The following is a 19,120-nucleotide window of genomic DNA, read 5'->3' as shown; positions in this document are numbered from 1 at the left end:
TTGTTTTACACACCGAAAACCGTGTTTAACCGTGTGTAATTTACGGTCAAAATGAACTGTAATAATACCGGAGACAATAGGATTTGTACCACCAGTGACCGTTTACAGCTAGCTCATGGGTTAGGGTTTGGGAAAACCTGACTTGAAGTGCTACTTCTTAGGACAAACCATATCTAGTCTCCATTTAAAAAAAAGGGGTGTGTCACATCAGAGCATAAGACATAGGAAAATAGGTTGGACTAGGAGAAGCACAACGCAACACTTTATTGTTCATAGATGCTCAAGTTAAAAACAAAAAACAAATCAAATTGAAGATCACAAATTAAAACATACACACAGAAACGTCATATTAATAGCGAATGCTCTCTGTTTCAAAGGCGACAGCAAACGTCTATTCTCGGTGGTAAAATAAGGAATAGGTGAGTGAAGAGAAGTACAGTCTAGACTACAAAGCACAGGGCTACAGAGATCAGTCCAAATGGTCCTTCCACTAACGAGGAGAAGGATATGAGGAACTCTTTCAATAGAACCAAAGTTATTACTGCAAATAAAAAAGTATAATCAATCATAGTAAACAAACAGCGAAAAAAAAAAAGCAATCAATTATGTTCATTTAAAATTTGCATTTATATATATATATATATATATATATATAGATATATTATTTAGCAAAAACGCTATGGTTTTGTTAAAAAAATAAAAATAACAAAACAGAGAAAATACCAGTCACCAAAGCAACATCTAGCAAACCAATGTAGAACATACACAGCTAGCTTGTACACAGAAAGAAAATAAACTATTTCATGAGTACATCTATAGCAACTTCTCTCCAAACAGATCTAAAAGACTGTACAAATATACACTAGCTATTCCTGCATACCTGCAACGAAAAAAAAATGGGGGATTCTCTAGTTTCTCTTAAAAGCTAGTAAATGGTAATAACTCAAGTTATATGCCACAGTGAAACTCGTCGCCAAATGGACAAGAATAAGTACTCATCTGAATTTTCTCGTAAAGTAAATAGAAGGCAAATCATTTCAGGGTTCTCTTACCCCCTGGAGGTAAGATATAAACTGTTCACAAATCTTACATCACTCACAGCTACTTTAGGACTGCAGAGCAGCTTTAAATTGGCCTTTTGACATGACTTGTTTAAACATCATTGGATGGCTTGTGGAAGTGAAAAGGAAAGAGGCTCTCCTTCTCACCTCGTCTCCTTCATGACACCATTGACCATTTCTAGCTCTAAAGTTCTGGTGAGGCAGAGCTGTTGGATCAAATGTAACGTCTCTGTGCGCGTCGTGTCATCTGTTTGTGTCAATTGGTCAGACCTGATGCTTGCCGAGTTGGGCCCTAGTTTTTCCACTTCCCGATTGACCCAGTTTGGCAACAGCTTCCTTCCCTTTAGCCTGCCTTTCCAGCAGCGTTGAGCCATATCCATTCTCTACATGACCCTCTTCTTCTTCTTCTTCCTCCTCCTCCTCCTCCTCCATGTCCTCTAGGTCTGGGCTGGAGTGGTCCCCTGTCCCTACCACCTCTCCCTCTCTCCCTGCAGCCAGCCTGTCATTACCCATGGAATTCACTTCTACTGCTCCCATTTCATCCTTCTCCTCCTCATCCTCCTCCTTCTCCTCCTCCTCCTCATCATCATCTATTTCATCCTCATTGCTATCTGAGTCAATAGCTATGGGTTCTGAAAGATACTTAGGCCCCCTCTGTTTTAAGGTGCTTCCGATCGTCTTGTTTTGGTCGCTCTTGGCCCCACAGTTGGGCTGGGTTGTGACCCTGGCCTCACTGCCAGACCCTGTTGAAATACCCAGCTGGGGAGTAGCACCACCGTTAGCCACAGCCCTCTCCTCCATGCGCTGAATGGCCTGCTCAGACCGTCCGATGCACATCCTGGACGTCCGCCTCTCCACTGTCTCTCCACGGTCTCCTTTTCCCTCAAACAAGCACTCAGAGTCGAAGGTCAGTTCGTGGCTGAGCTGGCTGATGTCCTGCATGTTGAAGCCCAGCAACACTTCAGCCTTCTGGGTCTCACAGTCCCGCGTGCATTTCCTCCTGCGGTTGGTGAAGTGGCTGGAGATATCAGACTTCCACAACCACAGACTTGAGGCTAGTTTTTCCACCTCCCTACGCGTTGGGTAGGGCTCGCGGTTGAAGTACTGTGAAAGGAAGGCTTTCCGCGCCTCGTACGACTCATCCTCGTGACCTTTGGGGTCAAGGATCAGGTTGACAGGGTCATCTGGATTCTCTACGAAAGCTGCAGGGCTCTCTGGCTCTCCAGGCGGCAGCTTACGCCGCTTTGGGTCGTTTGGGTCACAGTTTTCGAAACCGGCCCGTTTGAGGCTAATGCCCTGGGCCTGGGAGACCCTGGGGGAGGGCGCAGGCCTGCTGTCCTGCCCGTTCTGGGTCTTCCCCACACCGCGGCAGTGGACGAGGTGCAGAGTGATGGTGGAGGCTGTCATGTTGCTTGTGTACACACCCAAGCAGTGGATACATTTATAGGTGAGTTTTTTCTCCACCGGGTGCACGGTTTGGATAACCTGATGCCTCTCTCTCAGATGGTGTGCCAGTGCATCAGAGATGGGGCCTTTGAGGATGGAGAAGCACAGCGGGCACAGAGTCTTGCCCACGTCTTTCTTGTACGGTACGGCCGCCTGAGGTGCACTCTTGGCAGGCGAGCCATCTTCTGAATCAGAGGGCATCTTTGGGGGTTGGCTGGGCACGGTCCTCTTGCCCGTCTGAGTGGACGACGAGGCACTCTGGGCATGGAGGGCCACGGACTCCTGCGGTGCGTCTCTCATGTTGTAGGTGGTGACAATCAGCTGGACGTTCTTGGGGTTGCCCTGCTGCAGAGTGAGGTCGAAAGTCAGAGGGGAATCGGTGCGCGGCCCCACCGTCTCGTCCGGGTGGGACTGTCGCATGTGCGAAACCATCTTCTCCACGTCGTTGAAGGTGGCGCGGCAGTGCGGGCACGACAGGCCGTGGATCAGCATGTGGTTGAGGAGTGTGTCGCTGGGCAGGTAGCGGTTGCAGTACAGACACTTGCTGGTGAAGTTGTGGATTTTCATGATGTAGTTGGCCACGGCAGGTACTTTCTCGGCCTTGTGCTCCTTCTCAAAGTGCGAGCTGTACACATTCTCAGGGAAGAGCTCGTTGCAGATGGTGCAGATTTTCCACTTCTGTGTGTACGACGTGCCCAGGACAGAGTTACCCCCCTTCCCCTTGGCCGTGACTGAGGCCACCGTGGCGGCAGCCGCCTGGACCCGGGAGTTGAGCGTAGACGAGGAGGAACTCACCACTATGGGGCTCCGCAAACCACCAGGGAGGTTCTGTTTGGCTGCTTGAGAATGCTGGGGCACAGACACCTTTGCGTTGCCAGGCAAAGTGATTCTCACCTGCTGCCCGCCTATAGAGAAGGATTGGGTAGTCCCACTCTTTAACCCAAACGCCCCTTGCTTCAGGTGAACCCCAGACAGGAGTCCCGTTGAGCTCAGGCCTGACTTTGGGATGACGACCCTGCTGAGGTTCTGGGTAGAAACGGAGCGGACCCCTCCCACTGTGGTGGTCACTAGCTGACCTTTAGGTCCTACCCCGATGACAGTCTTCTCCCCCGTCTTCGGGGATACCACGATGACAGGTTTGGCGCGAGGTACCACCACGTTTGTGTGACCAATCATGGCGGTCACCTGGTACCCGATTCGCTCGTGGTCCTCAATAACATGCTGCACCAGTGCCTCATAGGTGCGTGGCAAAAAGAGGCAGCGCTTGCAGTGGATGGTGTTGCTGTTGGCGTTTGCATTACTGCTGCGGTCTGTGTTCCCTGTGCCCGTGGTGGTACCTGCTGCGGCACCGTTGGGCGTGGTCTTTTCCTCAAGCTTAACCAGGTAGGGCTTGGCCACATGCTGAAAGTGTTCTCGGTAGATGTGTTTGCGCACCACGTTGTAAAGCGGGTCCCTGTAGGTGCACTTCTTGCAGTAGTACACCGCCTGCTCGATACTCTCGCCGGGCCTCTTGCCCAGCTGCATACCGTCCTTCAGCCCACCCACTGCCACCTGCATGCCCCCGGGGCCCTGGCGAACCACGTTGTTGGGCATGTGGAACAGCTTGATGTGCGTCTCCAGAGTCTTCTTGTTCCCATTGTAGGTGCAGTAGGGGCAGTTAAGCAGGATGCGGCTCTCGAAGTCCTCACTGTGGACATTGCGGAAGTGACTCTTGTACGCTGAGAAAAATTTGGAGGAAAAAGGGCAGCCGGAACAGCAGAAAGGCTTTGATCTGTAGTCCTGGGAGACGGGACGGGGGGGAGAGATAGAGACAGTGGTCAGTCGTGTGATGACATTTACTCTATGTAAATAAAACGTTATTTATTGAAAATAAACAGACAACAACCCAGTTAAAAGCTTTTAAGAGACAAAAGAGCAACAACGCTAAAATACAAGGTGTTCCAGTGTGCCCCTCCAGGCAGGCAGTGAGCCACTCACCTGGGATTTGGTCAGTGAAGGATCCCACACACATACATCATCCCAGGTGGTGTGCTTGATGTAGAACTCGTTATTATCAGGGACATAGTCTTTGTAGTCCTAAAGGGGAGAGAAATACACGATTAATCACAATTCATATAGAGTCAATACAAAACGTCAAGTCTGATAGAGATGATTGGCTAGGAGTCGACGACCTATCATAGTTGCGGACTGGGCTCATTTATTATAACGTCAAACAGACGGGAGAAATTTGAGGCTTCCTAAGTTGATGGCTGAAATGTTTCTAGACTGATTAATTAAATTTGCTATTAATGAATGAGCTATTATCTCTTCAGTGTGATAATGTGTATCAAGGGGCATGCTCGCACATGGATAGCTCACCTCAATGTGGTCTTTACAAAACTCCAGGCCAATGTCTCCCAGAACCCGCTTGACATTTCTCCTGGCTTTCCGTAAGCTGCCCAGGTTGTTGACTGGGAGCTGGAACATTCTGCCCACCTGGAAAAGGGAGGGACACAGGTAGGTGGACAGGAAAGAGCAATAGGGGAGATCAGGGGCGTATTCATTAGATGAAGACCGTAGTAAACAGTTGCTAAACGTTTTGCAACGGAAAACATTTACTCCAAATGGAAAACGTTTCGCAATGAAAACAAATTCAGGTCCCGCCCCCATTTCATTCTGTTTGCTTCCATTTAGTTCCTAGTGAATACACCCCAGGTCAACATATGAACTGATCATTGTTGTAGAGAGCAGCCTTCAGTAGACCCAAAACAAAAACCCTGGGGGATGGAAACACACTTCCCAAATAACACTAGAGCTAATATCCACTTCAGTGATTGTTACTCTACTGCCCCTGTGAAACAATGCCACAAGAATACCTGCTGCCTGCCAGTCACCTTTCATCATAAATCCATCAGTGGTTTACCTCAGCAGCATCACTCAAGTCTATCCTTTATGACCTTACCACTACCACCTTTATACGTCTGTCTGGGCTGTTTGGTTTGTTATATTCCAGCGAATGCTGCACAATGGTAACACTATAGAATTGATTATCTATTCAGGTCAAAGGTCAGGACAAGATGCTTTAGCAACAAGCAGTACAAGGCCAAACACTCTTCATCCATCCACCCACCCACCCACCGATGCCATAGCTCTTGTCGTATGTTCCAGAAGATGGAACATTGCTGCCGAGCTGAATGTTGTCTGGCTGCCTGACTACCTTGCCGAGCTGAATGTTGTCTGGCTGCCCGACTACCTTGCTGAGCTGAATGTTGTCTGGCTGCCTGACTACCTTGCCGAGCTGAATGTTGTCTGGCTGCCTGACTACCTTGCCGAGCTGAATGTTGTCTGGCTGCCCGACTACCTTGCCGAGCTGAATGTTGTCTGGCTGCCCAACTACCTTCCCGAGCTGAATGTTGTCTGGCTGCCTGCCTACCTTGCCGAGCTGAATGTTGTCTGGCTGCCCGACTACCATGCCGTGCTGAATGTTGTCTGGCTGCCCGACTACCTTGCCGAGCTGAATGTTGTCTGGCTGCCCAACTACCTTGCCGAGCTGAATGTTGTCTGGCTGCCCGACTACCATGCCGAGCTGAATGTTGTCTGGCTGCCCGACTACCATGCCGTGCTGAATGTTGTCTGGCTGCCCAACTACCTTGCCGAGCTGAATGTTGTCTGGCTGCCCAACTACCTTGCCGAGCTGAATGTTGTCTGGCTGCCCGACTACCTTGCTGAGCTGAATGTTGCCTGATTGCCTGACTACCTTGCTGAGCTGAATGTTGTCTGGCTGCCCGACTACCTTGCCGAGCTGAATGTTGCCTGACTGCCTGACTACCTTGCTGGCTGGGCTTACTCCTGCCGATGCCTTCTCCCATGGCTTGTAGATGGCGCTAGAGGACAGCTCTGCCTCCATTATGTAAGGCCTCCATTGCTCTGCCTGCCCCCTTTTCTGCAGCCTCTCTGTGATCACGGAATGGCGCCTCCTATTGAGTCAGCAGCAGAACCCAACATCTACAATGTGTCTACAGGGGAGTGGGGGCTGGGTGGGTAGCCGGCAGAGAATAGCCACTCAACAGCTGATGAGAGGAAGATAGTAGTAGTCTATATTTTACCCATAAACCTTATGTCCTATCTCATATATACAACGGAGCTATGTCTGTCCTAAGAATCAATGATGCCATTTGCTCTGGTCACCTCTGATCCTCCAAACTCACATTGCTTACCAAAAACAAAACAAAAATGGATTGTATCAGTCATATCCTGTCAGCAAAGGGTCATCTATGGCCATAAACACCACATAAAGAGAGTTGGCATTTAAGTAGAACACCTAGCATAAATGACCAAAAGGTTCAATCGAGTTCACCACCAGTCTTCATCCTGATTGCCCTCACACAGGGACCATGTGAACAGAGGGTTGAATCAACAGAGTATGCAACTAACCTCCAAGACAATGTTGACACCGTACATAAAAAAAAAAGCTGGAACATTAAATCACATAGCAATTGTGATAGTTGTGTGACGTGAATAAAGGAGGCGGGACACTACTTTCTCATACGACATCACGACAGTCAAAATCAAACCTGCGATGTGCGGATAATAACCCCGTGTCACCTAGTCTCTCTCTCAAGTTGCTGAATGAATCTGGTAACGTTACCAGACTTGATTATAAATCCCGGTTCACTTTTTTTTAATAATGTTAGAAAAATACGGTTACATTTGATAAGAAAAGGGACCTAATATAGGTCAAATGTGACTAGTAATAACTAAGCGAGTAGGGGAGGTTATTCACGAGCTATCTCCATCTCCCCTCTTATTGATGTGGTTATGGCTTTGACTGAAGTCAATGATTTATATTGTTTAATGTCTACATCTGGTTGACCAACGAAAGAGGATACACATAGATCTAACACGATTACTACATGCATCTTTCCATCGTGGTTTTACGCCAAAATGACATCTGATCTAGTATTATTCTCCACTCACGTTAGATTCGATAGGTGATAGTAGCTTGCTAGCAGTAGCTAGTGTAGTAGTGAGCCACCACAAAGGGAAGCGCACGTAGAAACACCGCGAACTAGCAGCTGCTAACCGAGTATTAGAAAAAGCTCTTCGGTCAGTGCTGATTCTGAGCGCCACTCAGTGCCCAAGTTTAGCGAGCCAAAAGCGGTGTCATGTTCACCTACAACTTATGATATACGCTATCATAATTGTATTTTTTTTAATTGTTTTATTTAATGGATTGTACCTTTTAACTATTATATCATAATACTCCACGTTGTTTCATTTGTTATCCTCAAGTATCAACCCAACATAACATGTCATGTTAAGAGTATATATATATATATATAAAATGTATCTTCTTCCCCGACCGTAACTATGAACGAACAACGCATCATCATAACGTTACGGTGGCTAAACCCAGTTAGCTGTGTATCCTTACTAGCTAGGTTATCTGAAAAGCGGAGTATGATGTGTTTACCTGGTCTCAAATCCGGTGCTCTCTTGTTGTAGTAAATTATATCACTTCAAGAGAAACAGGGAGACAATGCGTTAGGCACGTTCACTCCTATTGCTCCAAATACGCAGCCGGGGTTAACCGCCTTGCCGTCTTCTCTCCAAGCGGTCACACCACACCGAGAGAGGGAGCTCGACTCCTCTCACTACTGTCCGACACACACTATCCTTCTCGGCTACCGGGTATGGAGTGCCATTGAAACTCATTTAGTTAGCTAGATAAAACACATAGAACGCCCATTGTAGGGACATATAGTGTGGCTGGCGTTGTAGTAAATATTACGAGGAACCCCTCGTCCAAGAATGTGTTAACTCTGTGACTGTTCACTGATAACGCACTCCCGTCTCTTCCTATAGAGACAATACACCCCTAGCAGCCTGGAAACTGCCCTATCCAAAATGGCGCAATTGAAAGGGCGGAAGTGACATAGGTGTTTGATTAGCATTTTTTTTATACTCATTGTGATATCCATATGAGTCGAGCCTTATTAAACAACTCAATTAGTGTGTTAAATCAATTAGCTTTATATGCTCTTACCTTTCAAGACAGGCCTCAGATGCTGTCCTAGGTCGTTCTTCAACGTCTGTCAGGGGTCGGTAGTTTCTATGCCTGAGGGACTGGGGTAAACAAGCTCGAGCTGCATTTGCTAGATTTAACCAACAGCTGGCGCACTCTAGTTTAGCATGGCATGAACGCATGCGTTATAGGATTACATCTGGCTTCCTACATTGCAGAGGGTCGGATGTATACAGTGCCTCAGTACTCACAGTGCCTTTGCACTTGCCCAACGTCAGAGTGCAATGAGAACAGTAGGTGGCGCTGTTCTATGATACGTTCCCATTACACTAAACTCACCGGGACTACTTTCCTGAGTCTGGGGTATTTCCCAAGCCTGAGTGCAAATTGTTCTCTGCCCATCTTGGCATGGGCCTCTGGGAGATTGGGGTGGTGGAGGGATGGAGGGACCATATCATGTGAATATTGGATTTAAATTAATGGGTGATTAGTTATGGTCTCCTTCAAGGTCTCATCTTTTTAATGTTTAAGGATTGTAATCTTCCAAGGCAGCAAAGGCAAGGCCCATTGAAGGCCATTGTTGACTTCTCCCCATTGCACCATGTTCTGGGCATTACATTCCAAACTAATATCATCCTTTCAATGTTGAAACATGCAGGAGCCTAAGCATCCTGCTATTTTGTGTTTGATTTGCATGTTACATCTTTTGTGAGAACTTCAGATCACTGGGTAAAGAAAGAAATTACTGTCACACTCACTGTTGTTAGTGTAGGAAACCAGATGAACACAGCGCAGGTTAAACAATGCGGGCCAATTAGCACACTAACCATGTGTATTGTGTTTGTTTCTGCCTATGCACATTTGACAGTTTACATAGATTCCAATGAAGTAAAGAGCCATGCAGCAACCAATTCAAAATAATAGGAAATAAGGTCAACTATTTATTACCATTGATTTATTTTTTTACAACAATCACAGGTCTCTCAGTTTTGGCTGAATACAAATCTTAGAAAAATGTGAAAATAAGTTCATCTATAAGTATACATAAGGATCTTGTGACTGTATTAATCTGGAATTATGCTTCAACATCTGTCTGTTTAGAGCACAGGAGGTCGGTGGCACCTTAACTAGGGAGGATGGGCTCGTGGTCATCTCTGGAGCGTAATAGGAGGAATGGTATTAAATACATCAAAACACATTCCATTTGCTCCGTTCCAGCCATTACTGTACGCCGTCCTCCCCTCAACAGCCTCCACTGGTTTGGAGATACATCTAGACTCTAGGGAGAGGATATTAATTATTCTAATTAATTACCATCTGTGCTTTTCTTGCCAATAATCAATGATTTATAAAAAAAGGGCATAGTCTGTCATTTTCCATTTTGATGTTGGCTAATTACTCCACTAAACGCCCTGACTTAATGACAACAACAAAAAACATCATATAAGCAATGTTGCTGAGTCCGAACCTAGAGCATCATAAATCATGTTGTCGCAAAGAGAGTAAGCAGTCCTTTCAGGAACGATACTATTTCATTTCCTCCCAGTTTTGACTCCCCATAAACACGATCCACAAACGAAATCGGAACCTGTTTGGAAGACAGAGAAAAAAAATTCTAGTTTAACTTACATACAACCTATTGACATGACAAGCGTTCAAAATGGTACAACGAACACAAAACACACAAAGGGTTGAAAGGTCACACCTCTCCAACAGTGTAGTTCCCCTGTCTAGCACGGACAATCATCTCCATCTGAAAGACGTAGCCTTTGGACACACACCGCTCCACCAGACTCTCCAGTACTTCCTTCTTGTAGAGCCTGATGTCATCATGCATTAGAACAAACACCCACGTGAGATAACACCCACTACGTTGCTGACGAATGAAAACCGCTCATCTCCAAAACATTCACTTTTCAGGAAATAGAAGAGAAGAAAAAAAACTGCCATATTTTCCTGTTAACAAACATATAATTACGAAACTTCAGAAGTTATTTTGAATGAATTTTATTGGTCCTGTTTAGAGAACGGCTTTCAATACATGTTAAATATTAGTATTTTTTTTATTGACATAAATGGAGTTACAAGGTTTTCATCCGACAATAGTTCCCAGATAGAGGCTGATATACCGGTATACAGGTGTGGTAACTGTACCTGCTGTTCTTCAAACTGATTTACATTTTGCCACTTACCTGAAGCTGCCAGTCAGGTCTGATGCCCCAGGTCTCAGCAGCACCTGTGTGACATAGTTAGCTCCCCGACTGTAAGAGAGATAGGAAGGGAAGGACAGAAAGATATGAGGAAAATTTAATATTTAATTAAACTCTCATGAGAGTTAGGTGCTTGCTTTAGGTGCTTGCTTTGTGTGCCAACACAAGCAGGAGAAATGGTGCGGCAGGGTAGCCTAGTGGTTAGAGCGTTGGACTAGTAACCGGAAGGTTGCAAGTTCAAATCCCCGAGCTGACAAGGTATGATCGTCAACAAATCTGTCGTTCTGCCCCTAAGCCGTCATTTGTTCTTAACTGACTTGCCTGGTTAAATAAAGGTCAAATACATGTTTTAAAAATGCCATCCAACAGTCTTAATGTACCAGAAGTGAGCGTGTGCCACTGCAGTTACCTGATGAGCTTCCTGCGCAGGTCCCAACCGTATACGCCACCGTCTCCTCTGTACCGGGTGCCTGACACTAGATCATACCCGCCTTCTCTCTGTTTCCTTGGAGACAAACACATTCACATCCGCTATTTGGCAACTGACGATCAAGTGGTAGAGATGCAGCGTATTAGTGAATGTGTGCATTTAAGAAAAACATTTTGGGATTATTTTTAAATAGATTACTTACTCTATGAATTCTGGAATAAATTTAGGCTGCAAACAAAATATAAAACGGATGTATTTTAGCATGGATGAATTCAAAGGATTTCAAAGACCATCTGGCTATGAAGCATTCGTATACAAATAGGCCTCAAATCAAATCAAATTTTATTTGTCACATACACATGGTTAGCAGATGTTAATGTGAGTGTAGCGAAATGCTTGTGCTTCTAGTTCTAGTAGCCTATTCAACCAAACAAGTTTTATAACACCACAAGTTACCTCCTGAATAGTAAAATGAACTAAATATAGTATTGGACTAAAACATATTGAATGTACAGGGTCCTTAGCCACTATCCCACCCTGTTCGTCTGCTATTGTATTGTCCCCGCCAGATATACAGGAGATCCACTCACATGATGGGAGAGGTCTGCGTCCATTATGAAAACATAGTTCCCAGTAGCATGTTTAATGCCATGGATGTAGGCAGTACCTGAATGAAGAATCAAATGACATTATCAGACGTGTGTGTAGTGTGTCTGAGATATTGTGCTAAAATACAGATGCAACACTGTGTTCACTTTGATGAATGAGTATGTGACACTTGCCTAAACCTAGTTTCTTTGCTCTAGGTCGAAGGAGCTGAGGGAAAAAAAAAACAGAACGAATGTGTATTGTCAGCAGGTATGTGAATGTCAAATTACAACTACTAATACTACTAATATATATTCCAATCACTTACTATCTTGTCCTCTCCGTATATCTTCTGCAGTTGTTCTGCCACTTCAAGTGTCCCATCCGGACTTCCATCATCAATTACAATAATCTCATAGTTGTATCCACTGTAAATAACAAGCAAACAGATGTTTCAACTCAGCACACAAATAAAATGCTAATCTGACAACTGATTAAAACAGGGACTTTACAAGTAACTCTAGCATTGTTCCAGTTATATCTTCAAAATGTCTTACAAACGTGCAAGATCTGTTCAAATTGAGTAAGTTAACTTACAAGAATTAACGTTACTCTTTTAAAAAAGGCACAACATGTAAAATGTGATTAGTCTTTTTTGTCTATGGCGTACAATGTTTCATGTTTAAATCATTCCTTTTGTTGTTATGAAGAGGTAAGGCATTTGTAATAAGCTAATTAAGGTATTTTTTAGTCATATTGTATAGGAAAATAAAGAAAAAAAACAGGGGGTATTTCATAAAATTATATTACAAATGACCGGCTGAAAATCTCAGCAGCAGATTGTTAAAGTAAGCCATTGGCTGTCACCTAGCGACTCTGATTTTTAGTGACAGCTCATCTCCGATTCTGGGCTACAGATCTTGTCAATCACTCTGGGCTACAGCTAGTGTAGCTAATGACTTGAAACGACTACTAACCTTTCACCGAAGTATTTCACCAGTAGCCACACAATAAGAGGTAGATTCTCACGTTCATTGTAAGTTGGCAACAACACCGAATATTTATCACCATTTCCCCGGCTCTGATGTGAACCTTTTCGGCTTGCCATGTTGGAATGTTGATCCGGATAAGGGTGCTCTCAGAAATATCCACCCCTGCAACAAATTCTTAAAATAATTTGTTCCTAGCAATATAGCTACCACTAGGTGGCGATCTTGCAACAAAGAATACGTCTCTTGATTTGAGATATTGGATAATACTGATCATACATACACAACTGCAAATGTTATTCCCCAGTAACAGTAGCCTATTTAATAGTACTGTCTTGCAATAACTACATAATATAATCATTATCTCGTTGAAGTAAAAACTTGCCCACTGTTTGGGGATTAGGAAAGTTAGAACCAGTGCACTTTTATAGACATGGTTGTGTTACTACTCTTCATTGTCATCCTACTGTAGAAACATGAAGACTATTTATGTAAAAGCCAGTCTCATGGTCAAATGCTGCGCATGCATACACAAAGAGTGCATGAAAACATAAAACATGGAGCATAATTAATAGACATACAAACATTTTCAGGGTGAAGTTTGGACCATCAGTTAACTACTACAAATACTTTCTAACAAAATATCCACTAGCTTCCATTAAAATGTTGTCTTATACAACATGTTAGAACTTTTGTTAACACACTTGGTTGACTTATTCAAATACGTACAAATGTACATTTCATAATTTTTTTTATGTAAGAGAAAACACTTGAAACGTTTGTGTTACATGGGAAGAGGAAGAGGTGAAGAGCAGGCACCAGGTCAACTTCCTTTTCCCCTTTATAGTGGAGCATGTGTCTCTGAGTCACCGACTAGCTCCAACGCACCAAATACGCTCTATTGTGGTGCTTCGTCAGCCCCAGTCTTCCCATCAGGTCCAATGGCATAAGTGCTTAAAATTGTTTTTGCTGGGGACCGATCTCTCTTGTCTGTCCGACAGCTCCTGCGATGCCTGGAGGTCCCGCCTGGCCATCCTCTCGACCTAGGAGACCTTCACAAACACAATCATAAATGGTCAGTAAGCAGCAATGAACCTTTTTGAATATTTTTATTTAAATGTTTTCCTCTAGGCTGCGGTAACACAGGCAAACCAATTCTGATATTTTGCGATTAATTTGTCTATTGACCAATCAGATTAGATATTTTGCGATTCATTTGTCTATTGACCAATCAGATTAGATATTTTGCGATTCATTTGTCTATTGACCAATCAGATTAGATATTTTGCGATTCATTTGTCTATTGACCAATCAGATTAGATATTTTGCGATTCATTTGTCTATTGACCATTCAGATTAGATATTTTGCGAATAACTGGGTAAAAGATCAGAATTGGCTTCCTGTGTAAACGCAGCCATAGAAAGACAGGTGCTGAAGGTACCTGCAAATCCTTTGATCCCCTTGTGTCCCTGGACGTTGGTCCCTAAGCGTTTTTTTCCCCCCGGGGGCACCTCTTCGCCTTGAGAAAAGAAGAACCCACTGATGAAAGACACTCTGATCGCCTAGAAGTGGTCTGACCAGGACTGACAATGTATCCCCACCACTGCTAATTAGTGCTGAGCAATTAGTGGTTTTTGAGGTCAGTTCGGCATTGGTTCGATTATTAAAAAATAACCACTGTTTTCGATATTTTTTTTGACATTAAGTGCACTATGCTTTATGTTGGTTGAATGTTCACTACCATGATGGTAGTGACTTCCCATTACTAATTATCACTGGCATACCCTGAAACAGATGGATGTACGGTATGGATGGATGGATGAGGGGAGGAGGAATAGAGAGAGGGATCACTAGAGATCATCCATTCTTACTCTAGGTCCAGTCATCCCTGGTCCGCCCAACACTAGCCACTGTGGTGATGAAGAACAATGAACTATAATTACAAATCACAGCAGAGTTAATCAAATCATTATAAATAAGAATTAGTTCTTAACTGACTTGTCTTGTTAAATACAGGTCAAATAAAAATAAATACAATTCTCTCCCATGGAGGTCCCTGTTTAGACACAGAACAGACAGAGAGGTCATACGTGATCTACAATGTTGTAATTGCATAATTATACAAGCATTTCGCTACACTCGCATTAACATCTGCTAACCATGTGTATGTGACAAATAAAATTTGATTTGATTTGATATACAGCAGAGATCTGCAATATGCTGACATGATGTTAGATACGTTCATTACAATTGATCACAATACAAATTTAAACAATTCGAAGGGCAAACATGATAAATGAATTCAAAATAAATGTAGAACTTTTTAAACACAGTGGAACAATAAGGAAGCTCTAAATAAAGAAGAATTTCAGTTCAACCCACTGCTTTTCTCTGAACTGTATATATCCCAGAGGGCCACCATTTCCCAGGGGCCCAAATACGCCTTCTCATGCCATTTTTCCTGAAGGGCCCATCACAACCTGAGAAAAACAGTAGTGATGAACAGAGGTTAAAATATAGGAAAACCTGTCACAATCACATTCTGACAAGCTTGAACTGTACTGGATGTAAAATACAGCTGAACTATGTAGCTACTGCAGACTATGTAGCTACTGTTGACTATGTAGCAACTGTTGACTATGTAGCTACTGTTGACTATGTATCTACTGTCGACTATGTAGCAACTGTTGACTATGTATCTACTGTCGACTATGTATCTACTGTCGACTATGTATCTACTGTCAACTATGTAGCAACTGTCGACTATGTAGCAACTGTTGACTATGTAGCAACTGTCGACTATGTAGCAACTGTCAACTATGTAGCTACTGTCAACTATGTAGCAACTGTTGACTATGTAGCAACTGTTGACTATGTATCTACTGTCAACTATGTAGCAACTGTTGACTATGTATCTACTGTCGACTATGTAGCAACTGTCGACTATGTATCAACTGTCGACTATGTATCTACTGTCAACTATGTAGCAACTGTCGACTATGTATCTACTGTCGACTATGTATCTACTGTCGACTATGTATCTACTGTCAACTATGGAGCAACTGTCGACTATGTAGCAACTGTTGACTATGTATCGACTGTCGACTATGTAGCTACTGTCGACTATGTAGCAACTGTCGACTATGTATCTACTGTCAACTATGTAGCAACTGTCGACTATGTAGCAACTGTCGACTATGTATCTACTGTCGACTATGTATCTACTGTCGACTATGTATCTACTGTCAACTATGGAGCAACTGTCGACTATGTAGCAACTGTTGACTATGTATCGACTGTCGACTATGTAGCAACTGTCAACTATGTAGCTACTGTCAACTATGTAGCTACTGTCAACTATGTAGCAACTGTTGACTATGTAGCAACTGTTGACTATGTATCTACTGTCAACTATGTAGCAACTGTTGACTATGTATCTACTGTCAACTATGTAGCAACTGTCGACTATGTAGCAACTGTTGACTATGTATCTACTGTCAACTATGTAGCTACTGTCAACTATGTAGCAACTGTCGACTATGTAGCAACTGTCGACTATTTATCTACTGTCGACTATGTATCTACTGTCAACTATGTAGCAACTGTTGACTATGTATCTACTGTCAACTATGTATCGACTGTCGACTATGTAGCAACTGTTGACTATGTATCTACTGTCGACTATGTAGCTACTGTCAACTATGTAGCAACTGTTGACTATGTATCTACTGTCATCTATGTAGCTACTGTCAACTATGTATCTACTGTCGACTATGTATCTACTGTCAACTATGTATCTACTGTCGACTATGTAGCAACTGTTGACTATGTATCTACTGTCATCTATGTAGCTACTGTCAACTATGTATCTACTGTCGACTATGTATCTACTGTCAACTATGTAGCAACTGTTGACTATGTATCTACTGTCGACTATGTATCTACTGTCAACTATGTAGCTACTGTCAACTATGTATCTACTGTCAACTATGTATCTACTGTCGACTATGTATCTACTGTCAACTATGTAGCTACTGTCAACTATGTAGCTACTGTCAACTATGTAGCTACTGTCGACTATGTATCTACTGTCGTCTATGTATCTACTGTCATCTATGTAGCTACTGTCATCTATGTATCTACTGACAGCAGACAAATAGTGAGCAATATGTTTGGAACATCAAATCACAATACAATCGCAGTACATATAGAATCGTGAGAATCGCAATACACATATTGGCACCTAAGTATGGTGATCATTTTGTATCATGAGGCCTGGCAATTCCCAGCCCTAATAGCCTCTCTTCCTTTTTTAAATATGCATTATGCCTATGCATTATCGACCCCACCATACCAAATACCCTCCACAATTCCATTCTAAGTCCAATGCATTCACTCAGTCTAACTCTCCTCTCCTCTCCTCTCCTCTCCTCTCCTCTCTTCTCCTCTCCTATCTCTTACTGGTGAAAAGTCTCTTTGTTGATGACTTTCATCAGGGTGTCATTAAGTACTAGGACCTGGAAGGCGTACTCCTGGCTGGAGTCCAGACCCGCCACTGTGGCCTGGCCGCGTGTGGTCGTCAGCATCAGCTCTGGTTGGTGCACCTCTGGAGGACAGAGATACACTACATCAACAAAAGTATGTGGACACCCCTTCAAATGAGTGGATTTGGTTATTTCAGCCAAACCCGTTGCTGACAGGTGTATAAAATCGAGCACACAGCCACGCAATCTCCATAGACAAACATTGGCAGTAGAATGGCCCATACCAAAGAGCTCAGCGACTTTCAACGTGGCACCGTCATAGGATGTCACCTTCCAACAAGTCAGTTTGTCAAATTTCTGCCGTGCTAGAGCTGCCCCGGTCAACTGTAATTGCTGTTATTGTGAAGTGGAAACGTCTAGGAGCAACAACGGCTCAGCCACGAAGTGGTAGACCACACAAGCTCACAGAACAGGACCACCGAATACTGAAGCGCGTAGTGTCTGTTCTTGGTTGCAACACTCACTACCGAGTTCCAAACTGCCTCTGGAAGCAACATCAGCACAAAAACTGTTCGCCGGGAGCTTCATGAAATGGGTTTCCATGGCCGAGCAGCCGCACACAAGCTTAAGATCACCATTCGCAATGTCAAGTGTTAGCTGGAGTGGAGTAAAGTTTGCCACTATTGGACTCCGGAGCAGTGGAAACTGGTTCTCTGGAGTGATTAATCATGTTTCACCATCTGGCAGTCGAACGCACGAATCTGGGTTTGGCGGATGCCAGGAGATCTCTACCTGCCCGAATGCATAGTGCCAACTGTAAAGTTTGGTTGAAGAGGAATAATGGTCTGGGGCTGTTTTTCATGGTTCGGGCTAGGCCCCTTAGTTCCAGTGAATGGAAATCTTAACGCTACAGCATACAATGACATTCTGCTTCCAACTTTGTGGCAACAGTTTGGGGAATCTCCTTTCCTGTTTCAGTATGACAATGCCCCCATGCACAAAGCGAGGTCCATACAGAAATGGTTTGTCAAGATAAGTGTGGAAGAACAGAGCTCTGATCTCAACCCCATCGAACACCTTTGGGATGAATTGGAACGCCTAACATCAGTGCCCAACTTCACTAATACTCGTGGCTGAATGGAAGCAATGTTCCAACATCTAGTGGAAAGCCTTCCCAGACGAGTGGAGGCTGTTATAGCAGCAGTTTAGCTGGCGTGCTTCATTCAAAAATCTTCTCTCCGTCAAAATGCAGACAAAATGAATCCCAAACGTTACCAATAAACTTCTCCAAACAAGTCAAACAACGTTTATAATCAAACCTCAGGTACCCTAATACGTACATAAATGATAAAATTAAAGACGGAGAATCGTTATTGTCTTTACCGGAGATAAACAACAAAGAACGCGCTCTCATCCACGCGCATGAAAACATTACAGCCAAAATGGGAGCCACTTAGAAAAACTACAAATTCTAGCTCATTTTTCCAAAAACAAGCCTGAAACCCTTTCCAAAGACTGTTGACATCTAGTGGAAGCCATAGGAACTGCAATATGGGAGGTTTTCCCTTCATATTAAACATGAAAGCCATTGGAAACAGTGGTAGGCTGAATATTTTTTTCCTGGATGGTTTGTCATCAGGTTTTTGCCTGCCATATCAGTTCTGTTATAGTCACAGACATTATTTTAACAGTTTTAGAAACTTAGAGTGTTTTTTATCCAAATCTACCAATTATATGCATATCCTAGCTTCTGGGCCTGAGTAACAGGCAGTTTACTTTGGGCACTCTTTTCTGAAAGGGGACGGTTCCATCAGTCTGACACACTCTCTGACCTCACTCGGGGCATGGCTACTTACTATGCACCGTTTTTGGAGATTCTCTTATACCTCCTAAAATCACATTTCTAT

At 43.7% G+C, this 19,120-nt stretch overlaps 2 protein-coding genes and 1 long non-coding RNA gene across 5 annotated transcripts; all 3 read right to left on the bottom strand.

Moving 5' to 3' along the window:
• Positions 1-633: 633 nt before the first annotated feature.
• LOC139368949 (activity-dependent neuroprotector homeobox protein-like) lies at positions 634-8,637 on the bottom strand. Of its 2 annotated transcripts, none has more exons than XM_071108475.1 (4): positions 8,533-8,637; positions 4,866-4,982; positions 4,485-4,583; positions 634-4,286 (listed from the first exon to the last, which is right to left on the bottom strand). In XM_071108475.1, the coding sequence occupies exons 2-4, from the start codon at positions 4,971-4,973 to the stop codon at positions 1,326-1,328; spliced, it is 3,168 nt and encodes a 1,055-aa protein (XP_070964576.1). In that variant the 5' UTR covers positions 4,974-4,982; positions 8,533-8,637; the 3' UTR covers positions 634-1,325. The 2 variants fall into 2 exon arrangements, with proteins under 2 accessions (XP_070964576.1, XP_070964575.1); XM_071108474.1 differs by lacking the exon at positions 8,533-8,637 and adding an exon at positions 7,960-8,333.
• Positions 8,638-9,449: 812 nt separating this feature from the next.
• Positions 9,450-12,973, bottom strand: LOC139367755 (dolichol-phosphate mannosyltransferase subunit 1-like). Of its 2 annotated transcripts, XM_071106077.1 has the most exons (10): positions 12,717-12,973; positions 12,068-12,167; positions 11,934-11,967; positions 11,742-11,818; positions 11,354-11,379; positions 11,131-11,226; positions 10,704-10,772; positions 10,217-10,331; positions 9,980-10,099; positions 9,629-9,790 (listed from the first exon to the last, which is right to left on the bottom strand). In XM_071106077.1, the coding sequence occupies exons 1-9, from the start codon at positions 12,845-12,847 to the stop codon at positions 9,995-9,997; spliced, it is 753 nt and encodes a 250-aa protein (XP_070962178.1). In that variant the 5' UTR covers positions 12,848-12,973; the 3' UTR covers positions 9,629-9,790; positions 9,980-9,994. The 2 variants fall into 2 exon arrangements, with proteins under 2 accessions (XP_070962177.1, XP_070962178.1); XM_071106076.1 differs by having other exon boundaries at positions 9,450-10,099; positions 12,717-12,971.
• A 1,257-nt stretch (positions 12,974-14,230) lies between these two features.
• Positions 14,231-15,209, bottom strand: LOC139367754 (uncharacterized). Its single transcript, XR_011626884.1, has 3 exons — positions 15,112-15,209; positions 14,514-14,639; positions 14,231-14,242 (listed from the first exon to the last, which is right to left on the bottom strand). It is a non-coding gene; the product is annotated as an uncharacterized lncRNA (long non-coding RNA).
• Positions 15,210-19,120: the final 3,911 nt, after the last annotated feature.

This window comes from Oncorhynchus clarkii, chromosome 16 (genome assembly GCF_045791955.1).
Source record: "Oncorhynchus clarkii lewisi isolate Uvic-CL-2024 chromosome 16, UVic_Ocla_1.0, whole genome shotgun sequence".
Lineage (NCBI taxonomy): Eukaryota > Metazoa > Chordata > Actinopteri > Salmoniformes > Salmonidae > Oncorhynchus > Oncorhynchus clarkii.
The sequence above is the reverse complement of the archived record's forward strand: the minus strand, read 5'-3'. Positions and strand labels throughout refer to the sequence as shown.

Coding starts and splice junctions, on each gene's coding strand:
- LOC139368949 (XM_071108475.1), bottom strand. CDS start 4,973: ATGTTCCAGCTCCCAGTCAACAACCTGGGCAGCTTACGGAAAGCCAGG. Junction 4,584..4,865: donor TTTGTAAAGACCACATTGAG/GTGAGCTATCCA, acceptor TCTCCCCTTTAG/GACTACAAAGACTATGTCCC. Junction 4,287..4,484: donor CTTCACTGACCAAATCCCAG/GTGAGTGGCTCA, acceptor CCCGTCTCCCAG/GACTACAGATCAAAGCCTTT.
- LOC139367755 (XM_071106077.1), bottom strand. CDS start 12,847: ATGGCAAGCCGAAAAGGTTCACATCAGAGCCGGGGAAATGGTGATAAA. Junction 11,380..11,741: donor ACGCAGACCTCTCCCATCAT/GTGAGTGGATCT, acceptor TTTTGTTTGCAG/CCTAAATTTATTCCAGAATT. Junction 10,773..11,130: donor CTGCGCAGGAAGCTCATCAG/GTAACTGCAGTG, acceptor TCTCTCTTACAG/TCGGGGAGCTAACTATGTCA.